Raw genomic sequence first — 15,469 nt, forward strand, 5'->3', positions numbered from 1 at the left:
TGCCTGTTTACATAACAGAGAAGCTCTTAATGCAAAGGTGAAGCAATCTGTCTCCAGTAGCCTGTGCAGCCAGCTAGTGTCTGGCAGGCAGTGTTTGTTAACACAACAAAGGCACTAGATTGGCCTGAATGTTCACTTAGTGACCTAATCACATAACAAGAGGGATAGGAGAACGTATCCCCTGTTAACATATTAAGTGGTGCACAACTGTAATTTTTTTGCTGAAAAGCGAGAGCTTCATGGGGGGAGCTTTCATGACACGGGTCCCCTCACCTTTTTTGTCACTGTCACCTCTTTCTGTGATCTGGTCAGGGACATGCAGTGGGTAGGGAGTCAGGTGAGGCAGAGCCTCCCCAACAGAGTCCTTCGAAAAGCCCCGCTGCATGTGAGGTGTGCAAGCACACACAACCCACATGGCGCTTTTCGAAGGACTCTGGTGGAGAGGCCCTGTCTCACCTGCCTTCCAACCCACCGCACGTCCCTGGATCTGGGTAGTTGTTGCCTGACAACCCTTTTATTTCTTTTATTTGCGTGACACGTTTGAGTACATGTGTAGGTGGCATTGGGTGCCTGAGAGGAAAGCAGAACCCGAACCAGTAACGGGTCTTTAGGATTGGACTGATGGCAAGAGGTTTCAGGTCCTATAAGATGAAAGGAGGTGCCTGGGTTTGCCCAGCCTTACCCCGCTCTGGCCTCACTCAGTGGTGTCCTTGATGGGTGTTTGGAGCCTGCAGGGGTCTGGGCTTGGGCTGCACCACCACCAGAGAGCAATGGATGAGTTAACTTGCTGGCCCAGGTGGCACAAAGCGTTTTGAGGCATGCCTCTTCTAGCAGCACCTGTGACGTCACCTGCCCCATTCACTTCCGGCTGCAGCAGGGGAGCCGTGAGGGGGCTGCACTTGCTCGGCAGCCACGCTACAGGCCAAGCTGTGGTGATGCAGCATGAGGGATATCCCCTGGGGCATATCCCAGAGGGGGATATGAGGGAGAGGATATGAGAGGGGGGGAGGGAGCCAGGGGTCAAGAGGGAGCACTATTTGGGCAGGGCGGAGGGAGGAAGACTGTTCAGGGGGCTGTCTTTATTTCAATTCTTACCTGGCCTAGGAGGAAAGCTCAGTCTGGGTAGGCCTTGGCCCGAGTAGCAGCAGCAAGTGATGCTCCAGGAGAACGCCCACTGTTGAGGTGGAAGCAGGGTGATGAAATCTTCATCCTGACCGTGTCTGAGGCCCATATAAGACAGCCCTCCTACAGCCCAAGTCTCAGAGAGAACTCGTCCAGGCAGCATTGCTTGTAACCTGAACCCTGGGCCCCCTCTACTTGGATTTCAGGTTGCCCACTGGGGCCCAAAGCACCAACTGTGACAGGAGGGCAACACCTATAATTTGCTTGTGCAGTCAAACCCCCCCCCCCCACTCTGGGTGACTTTGACCCTGTGAACAAAAGTCACACCTTGAGCATTTCCTGATCTGAAGTAAACACAGTGAGACAACAGAAAGGTTTCCAACCCTAACGGCTCCATGGCTAAACTGAACCAGGGAGACCATCTGAATTAAGCAACAGACCTCCAGAGATAGCGGCTGTACCTTTGGTAGGGTGCAAAACACTAGCAGCGCCCACATAGGGCTGGGGGGGAGCAAGCAGGGGTCATTAAGTCACAGAAGAGGGTTCCTTGAAGAGTCCACCCCACAAATATAAACCTATAGGTTTCTGTGGGATAAAAGGGAATAAATGGTGGGGTTGCAGGACCCCTGAGGGTTCTTCATTCCCCCTTTTGGTATCACTCTGCTAGTTTTATTGTCCATTGATCTGCTGGTGTTGTGTAAAACATCCCACTCCGGTCAGTACTCAATAACCATTGTGCCAAGCTGGCACTCAGGACTGGTAACCAAATACTCCCTTCTCTTTACCAAGCTTTACCCTCTCTTCCCCACTTCCCTTCCCAGTGAAAGCCACTGTGCCAGCATGAGCTGGACCACTATACTTTGTGGGCTGCCTTGCAACATAGGGCCTGCTTGATACAGTCATACATCCCCTTGAAGTTGCGCAGGTGAGCTGCTATCTGTATCTGGGAGCAGAGCTGGAGCCAGTAGTCGTTAGCACATCTCCTGGCAGTCTGCTGGACTTTGCTGCGAGCAGCTCGGAGGACCTGCAGGTTGCGCTCACTGGGACAGGCCTTGTATGCTGCTTGAGCTCTCCTCTTTTCCTCAATGACTGGTGTCAACTCCTCAGAGTGGGCTTCAAACCAATCTGCCGTCTTGTTGGTCTTCTTGCCAAATATGGGCATGGCGTTGTTGTAAACGGCATTCTTGAAATGTTCCCATATGTTGGATGCGTTTGCGTCGGCCAGGCCTGGAAGAGATTCCTCAAGCGCCTGTGCAAATTCCTCCACTTTTCTCTGATCCCGGGTATCAATGCGAATGGTATCAATGCGAGGTCTTCCTTCTTTTTGGTGTGGTACAGTCGTTTTGTTTGCAGTTTCACTCTGCTGCACACCAAGGAGTGGTCAGTGTCGCAGGCAGCACCCTGATAGCTGCGTGTGATCTTGATGCTGGGAAGGCTGGAGCATCTGGTGAGAATCAGGTCGAGCTGGTGCCAGTGCTTTGATCTTGGGTGTCTCCAAGAGACTCTATGTTGGGGCTTTGTGTTGAAGAACGTGTTGCTGACACAGAGACTGTGATGACAGCAAAACTCTAGCAGGCGTTGGCCATTTTCGTTCATCTTCCCAGTGCCGAACTGACCTATGCAAGTGGGCCACGAACTATGATCAGCACCAACTCTACCATTGAAATTGCCGAGGATGAACAATGGCTCTTTTACGGGGATCTTGTTTGGGATTTTCTTCACTGTCCTGCTGAAGCATGCCTTTGGAACCACAACAGAAGGCATCTATCTCTGGACCAGATCAGATGGAAAGCTCTTCAACCTCTCCAGACTGAGAGCAAAGTCCAAAGTCCAGCTGAAATGTCTGCGTGACTTCCTCTTTGCCGACGATGCAGCTGTCACTACCCACTCTGCCAAAGATCTCCAGCAGCTCATGGATCGGTTTAGCAAGGCCTGCCAAGATTTTGGACTGACGATCAGCCTGAAGAAAACACATGTCATGGTCCATGACTTTGTGTACCTTGGCTCAGCGATCTCCGACACTCTTTCTCTCGATACCGAGCTAAACAAACGCATCGGTAAAGCAGCTACCACGTTTTCCAGACTCACAAAGAGAGTCTGGTCCAACAAGAAGCTGACGGAACATACCAAGATCCAGGTCTACAGAGCTTGCGTCCTGAGTACACTTCTGTACTGCAGCGAGTCATGGACTCTTCGCTCACAACAGGAGAGGAAACTGAATGTTTCCACATGCGCTGCCTCCAAGGCATTCTCGGCATCACCTGGCAGGACAAAGTTCCAAACAACACAGTCCTGGAACGTGCTGGAATCCTTAGCATGTATGCACTGCTGAAACAGAGACGCCTGCGTTGGCTCGGTCATGTCGTGAGAATGGATGATGGCCGGATCCCAAAGGATCTCCTCTATGGAGAACTCATGAAAGGAAAGCGCCCTACAGGTAGACCACAGCTGCAATACAAGGACATCTGCAAGAGGGATCTGAAGGCCTTAGGAGTGGACCTCAACAAGTGGGAAACCCTGGCCTCTGAGCAACCTGCTTGGAGGCAGGCTGTGCAGCATGGCCTTTCCCAGTTTGAAGAGACACTTGGCCAACAGTCTGAGGCAAAGAGGCAAAGAAGGAAGGCCCATAGCCAGGGAGACAGACCAGGGACAGACTGCACCTGCTCCCAGTGTGGAAGGGATTGTCACTCCCAAATTGGCCTTTTCAGCCACACTAGACGCTGTTCCAGAACCACCATTCAGAGCGCGATACCATAGTCTTTCAGGACTGAAGGTTACCAACGGCAACGGTTGCAACATACCCCTTGTCCCAGGTAAGCAACTCTGGCTCCATTGGTGGCCATTTTGGGAGTGCTGCTGCATGAGGAGAACAATAAAGTTGCAATTAGTCTGTGGAACTCCCTGCCACAGGATGTAGTGATGGCAGCTGACCTGGATGCCTTTAGAAGGGGATTGGACAAATTTCTGGAGGAAACGTCCATCACAAGTTACAAGCTGTGATGGGTATGTGCAACCTCCTGATTCTAGAAGTAGGCTGCATCAGAATGCCAGATGCAAGGGAGGGCACCAGGATGCAGGTCTCTTGTTGACTTGTGTGCTCCCTGAGGCATCTGGTGGGCCATTGTGAGATACAGGAAGCTGGACTTGCTCCCTGGAGCATTTGGTGGGCCACTGTAAGACACAGGAATGGACTAGATGGGCCTTTGGCCTGATCCAGCAGGGCTCTTCTTATGTAACTTTTGTGTGAGCTTTTTCTCCTCCCCTCTTGTCAGACACATTCAACAAACTCCATATCTTTCTGGTGAATTATTTTAACAAGGGATTCCGAAATATTTTTGTGGGGCCTGTGAATAGATGAGGAATGATAGTTCTAAGTAGGGTATGGAACCATTTTCCTACTTTGTGGTTATAAGTGAAAGAAGAGAACAAACAATGTATGAAATAAGGCACTACCAATCATATCAATGGGCTGTTGGATTTCTTTATTATACTGTTATCCCACCATTCCCCCAAAGAGCATTGGGTGGCATCTGAGATTCTCCCCTGCCTGTTTTCTCTTCACAACCACCTGTGAGACAGGCCACACTAGTAATTGTCCCAAGATCACCCACTGAGCATTTCACAACCAAGCAAGGATTCATACCGGAACCAACATGGTTTTAATGTAGTGGAAGAACTTAATGACCTTTTTCTCAGAGGCAAAATAAATAACATTTGAATAACTGACATACTCAGGTTTAGAGATGTATGAACATGTCTTTCACTGCAACCAAAACCCAGTGCCCTTTATGTCTCCAAGAAGGGGGGGGGGGTAGTTCACCTGGACTACACATGCTGAATTGACTCTTCTCCCTTTCAAGGTAAATAGTAGGGAGGTTTTGGGCAAGCAAGTTGCTTACGGACAAAAAATGTTTCCTGTGGTCCTTCAGGAATTTGATGCCACTCAAAGGGATCTTGGAATTTTCATTTGACATATATCTGTGTTATGGTTGTCACCTGTTGTATTGTGATGAACTCTTAGATGTTGGTATTGGAAAGACCTTGGAGTTCTCAACAGGACAGTTCTCAAGCTTGGAGTTCTCAACAGGACAGAAGGAGGTTTCCATCATAAAATCCCTGTTCAGCCATTAATATCCACAGGGAGCGAACTTCCTCAGATGTGCTGACAGTGTGGGTGCTTGGCTTCACCCCTGCCCAAGCCATGAGCAACATGACCATGTATGAGGAGAGCTTCCAGAACTTTCCAGAGTGGTAATCACGAGGAGATAACATTCCCTGTGATCACGGTAGATGAGTGCTGATCCCAGGAGGATAGGAGTGAAGTGCCTGTGTCACTGGCATGTTCTAGAGAAGTCTTCACACATTTGTCTCCCATGGAGATGTACAACTGAACATGGCTAAAGAAGCAGAGATTTCCTTGGATTGTGGGCTGTGAAAGAAACACGGCCTCTAGTATCAAAGGACCACATTTCTTTGAATGTGTGTGTTGGCCATGTTTTTATTTTCTTTAGAAAATAATAGAGCATGGGGGGAGCATGTAAAATGTAATGTAACTGTGGCAGGGTTAGGAGGCATTAAAATTTCCCACTCACTACCAACGCAGGCCACTATTCACAGTAAGAGAAGAATGTCAGTTGAAAGCCAATTGAAACTTTTCCCTACTGAAAACAGTGCTGGAATGTGACTGCAATGGGAGCTACATAACAAAGTCCCCCTATCCTCACCATAGTGCCATATTTCACAACCCCCCCCCATTCTTTTTTAAAAAGGAAAACACACTTTCAAAGTGCATTTTGACCCTGAATATGTACACTTTAATATTTACTTACTAAAATATACTCTATAAATACAAATATTTGTTAATAAGAAACCTCTAGGTCAGGGAACATTTTATGTGGGATGCCACTAAACTTTCTTGGACAAAACATAGTTGATTTTCCTTGAAATTAACCAGGTTATATCAGTTTTAAGGTGAAAACATCATTGCTAGTTGTTTTTTTTCTCTAATTCTTAGACATGGGTACCCAGCAGAGGATGCCAGGATATAATCATTGATAATTTAAGAACTGAAAATGGGACATATTTTTCTGTGCTTGTATCTCAATTATATAATACGTGCATGTGTGTAAGAGAGCAGCTGTGTTTGTAGGGGAGAGGAAGATCAATATTAAGTACAAGTAATCACTGGAATTCCTGGTGACATTTCCCTATTAAAATAGATTGCGTTTGCACACCCTTGGTTATGAGGATGAACCCAAAATGGCTGTTAGGGATTCCCTTACTCAGCCATAAGGGAAAACCTGGGACATCTGCTTTCTGCTGTCTTCACTTCCTGCAGAGAAGGTATCTGAGGACCACCTTCTTCATTGCAGTTGTGATCTCCTTGTTTCTGAGGGTATAAATGATGGGGTTCAGGAGTGGGAAGATGATGGTATGGAAGACAGAGACCACCTTGTCAGGGGCATACTCGTCAAAGGGTCGGGCATAGATGTAAATCGCAGGGCCAAACATGAAAATGACGATAACGATGTGGGAATAGCAGGTGGAAAGGGCCTTGCTGGCCGACTCACCGGTGTTCGTCTTCAACACGGTGAGCAGGAAGGCATAGGAAACCAAGAGGGCCACGAAGCAGACAACAGAGATGAGTCCACTGCTGAAAATCATCACCATCTCCTCAGCAAAAGTATTCGCGCAGGTGATCCTCAGCACCTGGGTGATGTCGCAGAAGTAGTTGTCCAGTTCATTGGGGCCGCAGAAAGGGAGACGGACAATCAGCACGACTTGGATGAAGGAATGGACAAAGCCACCAGCCCAGGAGATGAGCACCAGTATGATACACAGTCGCCGGCTCATCATAGTGGTGTAGTGTAAGGGACGGCAGATGGCAACATAGCGGTCGTAGGCCATGACGGTGAGCAGGAACATCTCGGAGGCGCCCACAAAATGGAGGAAGAAGAGCTGAGCGATGCAGCCTCCAAAGGATATGATCTTGCGCTCAGACAAGAAGTCGATTAGCATCTTGGGGGCAGTGATGGAGGAGTACCAGATGTCCAAGAATGCCAGGTTGGCCAACAGGAAATACATGGGTGAGTTGAGGTGGGGGTCACTCCTGATGGTGATAATGATCAGCACGTTGCTTGGAAGAACGATCAAGTAGAAGAGCAGGAAAAGGGCAAAGAGGAAAAGCTGAACTCCCCATTCATGAGACAGCCCCATCAGGATGAACTCTGTCACTTCGGAACTGTTTCTCTCACCCTCCGACTTTGGGGGTGGTGAATCTACCAGTATGGCTCTGCCTGTGCCACTGTCCATCCCTGGAGTAAGGTTTAAGTGGGTGGACCTAGATGGGAAAAGGGGTTTGGATGGAAAGAAGGACGAAATGGTCGAAGAGGAGATAAATATCAGATTAATAGTGGGAAAATGGGCATGAAAGAATGGTGCACTTTCATCTACTTTGGGCACAATCCTAACCCCTTATGTCATTGCTTTCCAGCACTGGCATAGCGGTGCCAATGGCACAGGTGCTGCATCCTGCAGTTGAGTGTCACTCATGGAGGCCTCCTCAGAGTAAGGGAAGGTTTGTTTCCTTTCCTCAGAGCTGCACTGCCCTTATGTCAATGCTGGAAAGCACTGACATAAGGGGTTAGGATTGCGCCCTTATCCACTTAGGGTGCAATCCTGTCCAACTTTCCAGTGCTGATGCAGCCAGAATGCAGCCCCATGGTAAGCGAGCAAACATTCCCTTACCTTGAAGAGGCCTAAGCACCTGTCCTTCCTCAGCAGAATGAAGCTCATGCCCTGTTGGCACAGCTACATCTGTGCTGGAAAGTTGGGGAGGATTGGGCCCATACTCATCCATCTAGTGACAGGCTCAAAAGAGAGAGGACCAGTAGAAGAAGTAGGAAGGTGGACAGGAGAGGGAGAGGGAGAGAGAGAGAGAGAGCCTCAAATGTATGCTCTTCTAATATGAATGTCCTTCAGTGTTCCCATTTCTAGATACACCTGAGTCTCTCCATGCTGAGAAGAGCTGCACCTGTTAGGTTTCTCCTTGTCGTGAGGCTGTTAAAAGCACAGAACCCCCATACATTAAAAGACAGCAAGCTTTCAGGAGGCTTAGATGAGACTAGATGAGACTTTGGGGCTGGCTTAAGATGAAAATGACCAGGGGGAGAAAGGCAGCACATCCAAACCAAATTTACAGTTGATCCGTGAAATAAATTGCACAGGAACTGCTTGGAAATTCCTGCTGAAGCTGTTATTTAATCACACTTTACTCTCAGAATATTCACGCTATAGTCACGCTTTTCTTTGTTTTTAAAGCCCAACTTCCACTGTCGGAGTAAAGATGCAAAACTCAAAGTTAAAAATAAAAACAGACACCATCTCAGTGTATTTTCCACAGAGTAGTAGAGGGAGGGAGTTCTGAAATGGTTTGCAGAAAGCATACTCCCTGGAGCCAGTTGCGTTATCTTAAAATAGCAAAGCCTGAGTTAGCACCTACCAGCTACAATGGATTGTGAAGGGAAAGCAGCCTCTTTCTGCCACCTAAATGCTTGCTCTGCTTAGCAGAACACCTTCCCCAGGACATATAATTTACTCTAAAAAATGCAAGGATCTTAAAACCCATTTCTGCCTGGCCCGCAGGTGTACACATTTGGTCCCTGTTGCCTATATGCAACGTTGGGCTTAAGAAATGGCTTAATGGGTTTGGAAGTTCTGGATCTGCCAGGACCCAAGAGAGCATGAGAAGCCACCAGGCAAGAGGTAGGTTGCAAGGGGAATTATTAAAATGACAGTTTGGGTTTCCCAGTGGGGCACCGAAGGAGAAGATCCCCAGGCAACTGGAAGTCACAGCAAGATATGACAACGGCAATGGGTCTGCAGCCAGAATCATTACAACAGCATGCCTTTTGGCCTGCTCTTCTCAGAATTTCCTGCCTGATCTTTCCCCATGTTTTTGACTTTATGAAGGGTGAAGAGAGCACATAGCAACCTTTGACCACAAGAGGGAGCCTTAGCATTAGAAACTTGAGGATTGAAATGTGTTCCTTTGCTTTGCCCTTCAACAAGCAGAGGGTGGTGGGATTCTTAAAGGGCAGGAAATTAAGTCATTAGGTTATTATTATCATATTTCAGGGGGGCATCCTTGTGACTTTCTCCTTCAGGCACCAGAATGTAGTCAACTGATTCTTCTAGCCTACGAAGTTATCAGTTTTCATGAAAAGCATTAGGAAGGTGCTTGAAGTCAGGTTATTATTTAGTTATTTTTCACATTTTTAGACAGTCCCTCACACAGTTCCTTCCCTCCTTTTGCCCTCACAACAACCCTGTGAGGTAGGGCAAGGATGAGTGAGAGTGACTGGCCCAAGGTCACCCACTCATTGTTCCCAGGCAGGTTTTCACCAGAGCACAGAAATAAGCATTATCCTGCCAATTACAAATACCGTGTCCTCCAGCCTTCCAATTATACTTCCAGCATTTCCGAAGCCAGCAGCGGAGTGGGTGATGTCATGCAAATATATTTGTATTTGTTAGTTAATAACTTAACTAACAAATTCCAGTAAGGAGCCCTGTAACTCATTTTTCTGGCCAAAATGGGGGCCTCCAAAGAAGCAAAGTTTTCCTAAAACCACCACCCCCCGACTGATCCATTGGGTCCTTCAAGGTGGATCTTCTTTGGAGGCCTCTGTGACATGGGTTAAAAGAGTTTGGCCTCTGTGGCACTGGCTAATAGTGATTAACTCCCCCTCTGTGAGTGGGTGAAGTGTTCTATGACCTGTTCCTGGGCTCACTCTTGTCTATAGCCCTCAATTCAGGCAACCATTGCCAGCTGAAGCCTGATCTGCTGCACCCTGCCCCTTTCTTCCCCACAAATTCTTCCTTCTTCCTTCCTTCCCTGTACCCCAAAGTGTTCCCTTTCTGTCTTTGGGTTCCCCAGACAAACCCAATGATGGCAACAAATCTGGCTATGTCCGACCTGCTCTCATGTTTTTCCCCCTCTTGGCTTCTCCTTAGAAGTCATTCTTCTCTCCTGTCCTCTGTAATGGAACTGTGCAAGATCCCTCAAGGAGATAGGGTGTGGTGTCGACAGGGACCCCTTGCTCTGGCAGGCAAGCATGGGGTTCACAGCAGGGCCTGAGATTGCAGTGAGTGTGCTGCACAACTGCAGCTACTCAAAGGCAATAGGGCCCTCAGGGATAAGAACAGCACCTGCAGGAAGGGGAGGGATGTGGGGAGTAGAAGGAAGAAAGCTTGAGAAAGGGAGACAGGATTAATAGACTGAGGAACTAATGGCTGATGGACTATTAGAACTGCTGATGGACTAGCTGACTAAAGGACAGATGGACTTTGGAGATAGGTGTGTGGCTGCCACACCCAAGACCTGCTGAGGACCAAGATGCTGCTGTAGTGGCAGGAGAGAGGAAGAAGGAGGACCTCTGCAGGTTGCACTGGTGTAGCTGGGGGGGGGTGGCACACTAAGTTTTGCAGGGAGCTTCCCTGCAATGTGCAAGTGGCTCCTCCCCTTGGGAGCCATGTGGGTAGGGGGGAAACTGAGGCCAACGGCTCCCAAGGGGAGGGGGAGGAGCCACTTGCATGCTGCAGGAAGGCTCCCTGCAAAACTTAGTGCGCCACCCCCCCTCTAGCTATGCCAGTGGCAGGTTGAACAGGCGAGCTACCCTGGTGGTGGGGGCCAGCAGTGCAGAACTAGGGTCATTGTTGGGGAAAGAAGGGGAGCTAATTAGCTTAGAGTGGGCATAAATTCTCTAAGTGAAACTTGGACCGGGAATCTGGCAAAACACCCTCTCTTCTGCTCCTAATGGCTTTCTTTAGGGTTTCACCATGTGTGCATAATAGTGATAGGGTTCTCCCCACTATAGTTTAAAAAGCAGGTGTGCAAATGTCGCGAGTTGCAGTTCAACACCCCTCTTTTGGTTGTTGAGCCGTTTCAAGTAAAAATTTATTTTCCCCATTTTTCTACCGTCCTTTCTCCAAGAAGCTCAGTGTGCTGGACAGGCTTCCTTCCCTCCTTTTGTCCTCACAACAACCCTGTGAGGTACCTGAGACTGCAGCTGGCCCAAGGTCACTAACTTTCATGCCTGAAATATATGGCTGTGCCATTAGTTTCAATACAGAATCCCAGCACATGATTTCTTCCCCCTTATATGTGCATGTTACATGCATTTTTTTAAAAATCACTGTCAGTAAAACCTTGCTCTGTGGACTGCTGGTGGAAAATGCTAGTGGCTGCCACTCACCAGGGTTCCTAGGACCACAATGGGACACTAGTGGCAAATTTGCCACAGTCATTCCCAACCCTGAAAAATAGCCAAAAATATCTGGTGCAAAACAGGAGGTTTGTGTCAGGTGACTTGGCTCTGCCACCTCCTCTGCCCCCTTACAGACCCGATCTTTCCTCCACTCCTCCCCACATTCTGTGTGGCCCCTCCCCACATTCTCCCCACCCTGAGAATCCTCCTTGCCACCTGATGGAGATACCTACTGCCGGGTTCTTGTTTGCAGCACCCTACTGGGGAAGAGGCCCTGGGTTGCCTGGTGCTGGCCTTTTCACTGGCTCAGTGTGATCCCTGCTGGCAGCAAAATGCCTTATGGCACTCACACGGTGGCAATTGCCAGGGCAGCACTTGGGCTACCAGCGCTGACCTGGCTTAGGTGCAGGATGCCCAAGCCTTTAAGAAAGCTCCTTCTCCCGCCTCCCCCATTTTTAAGGCAGTGAAGATAGACTTCAAATTGGATCACCAATATCTGGTAAAACCCCAGATGCTCACAGGATTTCCAGTGGCATTGGGGTTAGGTTTCATTGGTTTGTACAGCTTTTGACCCCTGTCCTTGGGAAGCAGAAGCAGCAATATAGGATGTTGTAAACCATGTTACTTATAGGCAGAGTGCTGTATTTGCACAATTTCTTCAGGTTACAGAATTCTGTTTTTCTAGGTGCAGAATTTGGGTGGGATTATCTGGTTAGAGACCAAGGCAGGGCATGGGTGCCCTTTCCCTATCACCTACAGATGTTCTGCAGAGCCCTCTCCCTGGCTTCAGCAATTTCACTAGTTTTCACCTGCAATTTAGTTGCACCCGCAGCCTTTGAAAACAATGGTTGCAGGCTTAGTGAGTAAGGCTGCAATCTTTTGCATATTCTCCTGCGAGTAAGCTCCACTGAATACTTATTTACTTCTGAGAAGACATGCATAGGACTGTGCTGTATGAACTTCCAAAAAAATCACCCTAAACAAAATTGTTTTTGCAGGGTTCAGTGCTCCGGGGTTTTAAAAAACTGATATTTTTGGTGTGCTCAGTGGTACACCCTGTCCCAATTTCTATGTTCATATAATGATGAAATCACAGAATACACACAACCCCTAGCAGGAATAATACACTATAGGCATATACAGGTGCAACCTATTTATCCACAGATTTTTTTATTGGCGAATTTGTCTCAAAGCGAATGGGGTGGGGGGAACTGAAAGTACACACACTTTTGCCTCCTTTGCCTTGTGCTGGTTTCTCAATCAGTTTCCAGGCAGCCCAAAACACTGCAAAAAGGCTCCGCCTTGCACAGGCAGGGAAATAGCCCTGGAGCCATGGAAAAGGCTCCTCTTTCAAAGGAAGAGTAACACTCTTGGAGCCCCTGAGCCAGCAAAGAGGCTAAAGAGGGGAAGGGGGGCAGAAAACCTCTGTAGCCAGAGCACAAGCAGCAAGGTGGAGCTCTCTCTCTCTCTCTCTCTCTCTCTCTCTCTCACACACACACACACACACACACACACACACACACACACACACACAGGGGCAGGGGCAGTAGCAGTAGCAACAGAGGGGATTGCTTTAAAAAACCCAAGGAGTGTTTGCTGAATTCCCCCCCCCCCACTGAGATGGTGCAGGCTCTCCTGCTCCAGCCTACACAAAACAAAACAGCCCAGCAAGCAAGTCTTCCCAGCAAACAAAGCATGAGATTTAGGCTACAATCCAATCCACACTTTCCTGGGAGTAAGCCCCATTGACTGGAATGGGACTTACTTCTGAGTAGAAACACATAGGACTGGACTCTTAAAAGCTCAGCTTCCTTAGTTTCCTTCCAGCCCCAAGTGTCAGGCTGCAGTGTATTTGCTTAACTCTATGGAATTTAGCACAACATGTTTTTTGTTAATTGCGACAAGTCATGGAATGGAACTAATGTGGATAAAAAGGCTCCACTTGTTGTGTCTTCCAATAACCCATTGATAACCCAGGATAGATTATACAGAACAGTGGCATAGCCAGAGGGAGTGAAAAGCACTAAGTTTTGCAGGGAGCCCCACCGCAGTATGCAAGTGGCCCCTCCCACTCCCCTTTGGAGCCATTCCAGGCCCTTCCAAACTTAGTGCTTTGTACCCACTCTACATCACTGGTACAAAACAGGTGCTACCAACATATGGTCAAATGTCCTCCTTTGAATCCAATCACAGCGTTATAATAATTATTAAATAAGGAGTTAGAAAAACTTTTTCCAATGTTATTGTGTTCCAATAATGGCAACTGTGGGGGGGGGGAGTGGTTCAGATTTCCCCCCCCCCTTTTGTAAAAATTTGGCCTCCAAGAGCCAAGGGAAATTTTCCTATATGGCAAGACTGCATAAAGTGATGTGGTATTGATGATGGCAATGAAGTTACTGCAAAATGAACAGAAGCTTATCCACCAATCACACAGATTCTGGGTGAGATCTGAAGGCAAGCTGTTTTGGATCTGATTAGTGACTAGATGGGAAATCTCCAAGAAAGCCCATGTATACTGCAATGCCTTGAACTTCCTAGAAGAAAGGCAGACACTAATGAAACTGAACTGATTCCTCTAAAAGCAGCACATCTTAATTTAAACAGTAATGGACCTGCCCTACTATGGGGCAAAGGTCCATGATACCAGCCCCTGCACCATGTGGCCCCCCTGCTTACCCAGCACCACGGAGCCTCGTGCAACGTTGAGACCAACTGGGAAAACAGTCTGAGACTTCCGCACGGTCTTAAACAATACTTTCAGAAAACTGGAAGGCTTTACAAAGCTTCTCACAAGGTCTGGAGCACCGTGTGGAAGCAGCACTGGGGGCATTTGCTCCCTGCCACTGGATTTGCACATCATCTATGTGGAACTGTGAACAACCCATATACATAATGAACAATGAATATTGCATTGACTGGTGTCAAGGAGTTAATTTCACCTTTCTTCTCTTGAATTTTTCCAGGGCAGTGTGGAAATCTTTGTTCCTCAGAGTATAAATAAAAGGGTTCAGAATGGGAGTGATGACAGTGTAGAGGACAGAGACAGCTTTGTCTGTGGGGAAGCTGTGGAAGGGGTGCATGTAGATGTAGATGCAAGGTCCAAAAATCAGGGTCACCACTGTGATGTGGGAGATGCAAGTGCAGAGAGCCTTGCTCTGGCCTACTCCAGACCCTGCTCTAAGTTTGGCCAGGAGGATGGAGTATGACACAAACAATACAACAAAGCACAACAAGGTCACCAGGCCACTGTTGGACACCATGAGCAATTCCACCACAAAGGTATTGGTGCATGCCAGTTTGACCACCTGGGGCACATCACAGTAGAAATTATCTAGTTTATTGGGACCACAGAAGGGCAGCCTCATGATGATGCTCACTTGCACAATGGAGTGGATGAAGCCCCCAATCCAGGAGGCTGACAACAGCCCACCACACACGGCCCTGCTCATGATGACTACATAGCGCAATGGGTGGAAGATGGCGACATAGCGGTCATAGGCCATGATGGTGAGAAGGAAGATCTTGATGCCCCCAATCAAGTGGAAGAAGAAGATCTGAGAAAGGCACCCACCATAAGTGATGGTGTTGACCCTGGCCAGGAAACCAATCAGCATCTTTGGAGCTGTGATGGTAGAGTAGCAGAAATCCAGAAAGGAGAGATTCCCCAATAGAAAGTACATAGGAGTATGGAGGACAGGCTCACGTGTCACCAGGGCCACTATGAAAAGGTTGCCAAGTACAGTTGCACTATACACAGCCAAGAACACAGCAAACAAGAGCAACTTCACCTCTGGCTCCTTGGCCAGTCCCAGGAAAATGAATTCCGCCACCGTAGTGTGGTTCTCTCTGTCCATTGTTCGCTTAGGCCTCACTGATGGATGCTGGAAGAAGATTTACCCATGGAATGGGAGCAGACACTGGAAAGAAAACACATTTTCTTTTTCTACATCTCCAAATGATCCTGTGGGAATTAAAACAAACACACACAACACACACAAACCCCCTCTAGCCACAACACTGAAATCAGCCTCCCTACTGCCTTATTTAGCAATTTAACTGTTATATAGAAGTAAGCATGC

At 48.0% G+C, this 15,469-nt stretch overlaps 2 protein-coding genes across 2 annotated transcripts; both read right to left on the bottom strand.

Moving 5' to 3' along the window:
* Nucleotides 1–6,447: 6,447 nt before the first annotated feature.
* On the bottom strand, nt 6,448–7,434 carry LOC136653853 (olfactory receptor 4M1-like). The gene has a single exon (XM_066630732.1). The coding sequence runs from the start codon at nt 7,432–7,434 to the stop codon at nt 6,448–6,450; it is 987 nt and encodes a 328-aa protein (XP_066486829.1).
* A 6,877-nt stretch (nt 7,435–14,311) lies between these two features.
* Nucleotides 14,312–15,244, bottom strand: LOC136651797 (olfactory receptor 4D5-like). The gene has a single exon (XM_066628481.1). The coding sequence runs from the start codon at nt 15,242–15,244 to the stop codon at nt 14,312–14,314; it is 933 nt and encodes a 310-aa protein (XP_066484578.1).
* Between the last annotated feature and the right edge of the window lie 225 nt (nt 15,245–15,469).

Source organism: Tiliqua scincoides, chromosome 5 (assembly GCF_035046505.1).
Source record: "Tiliqua scincoides isolate rTilSci1 chromosome 5, rTilSci1.hap2, whole genome shotgun sequence".
In the NCBI taxonomy this organism is placed as follows: Eukaryota; Metazoa; Chordata; class Lepidosauria; order Squamata; family Scincidae; genus Tiliqua; species Tiliqua scincoides.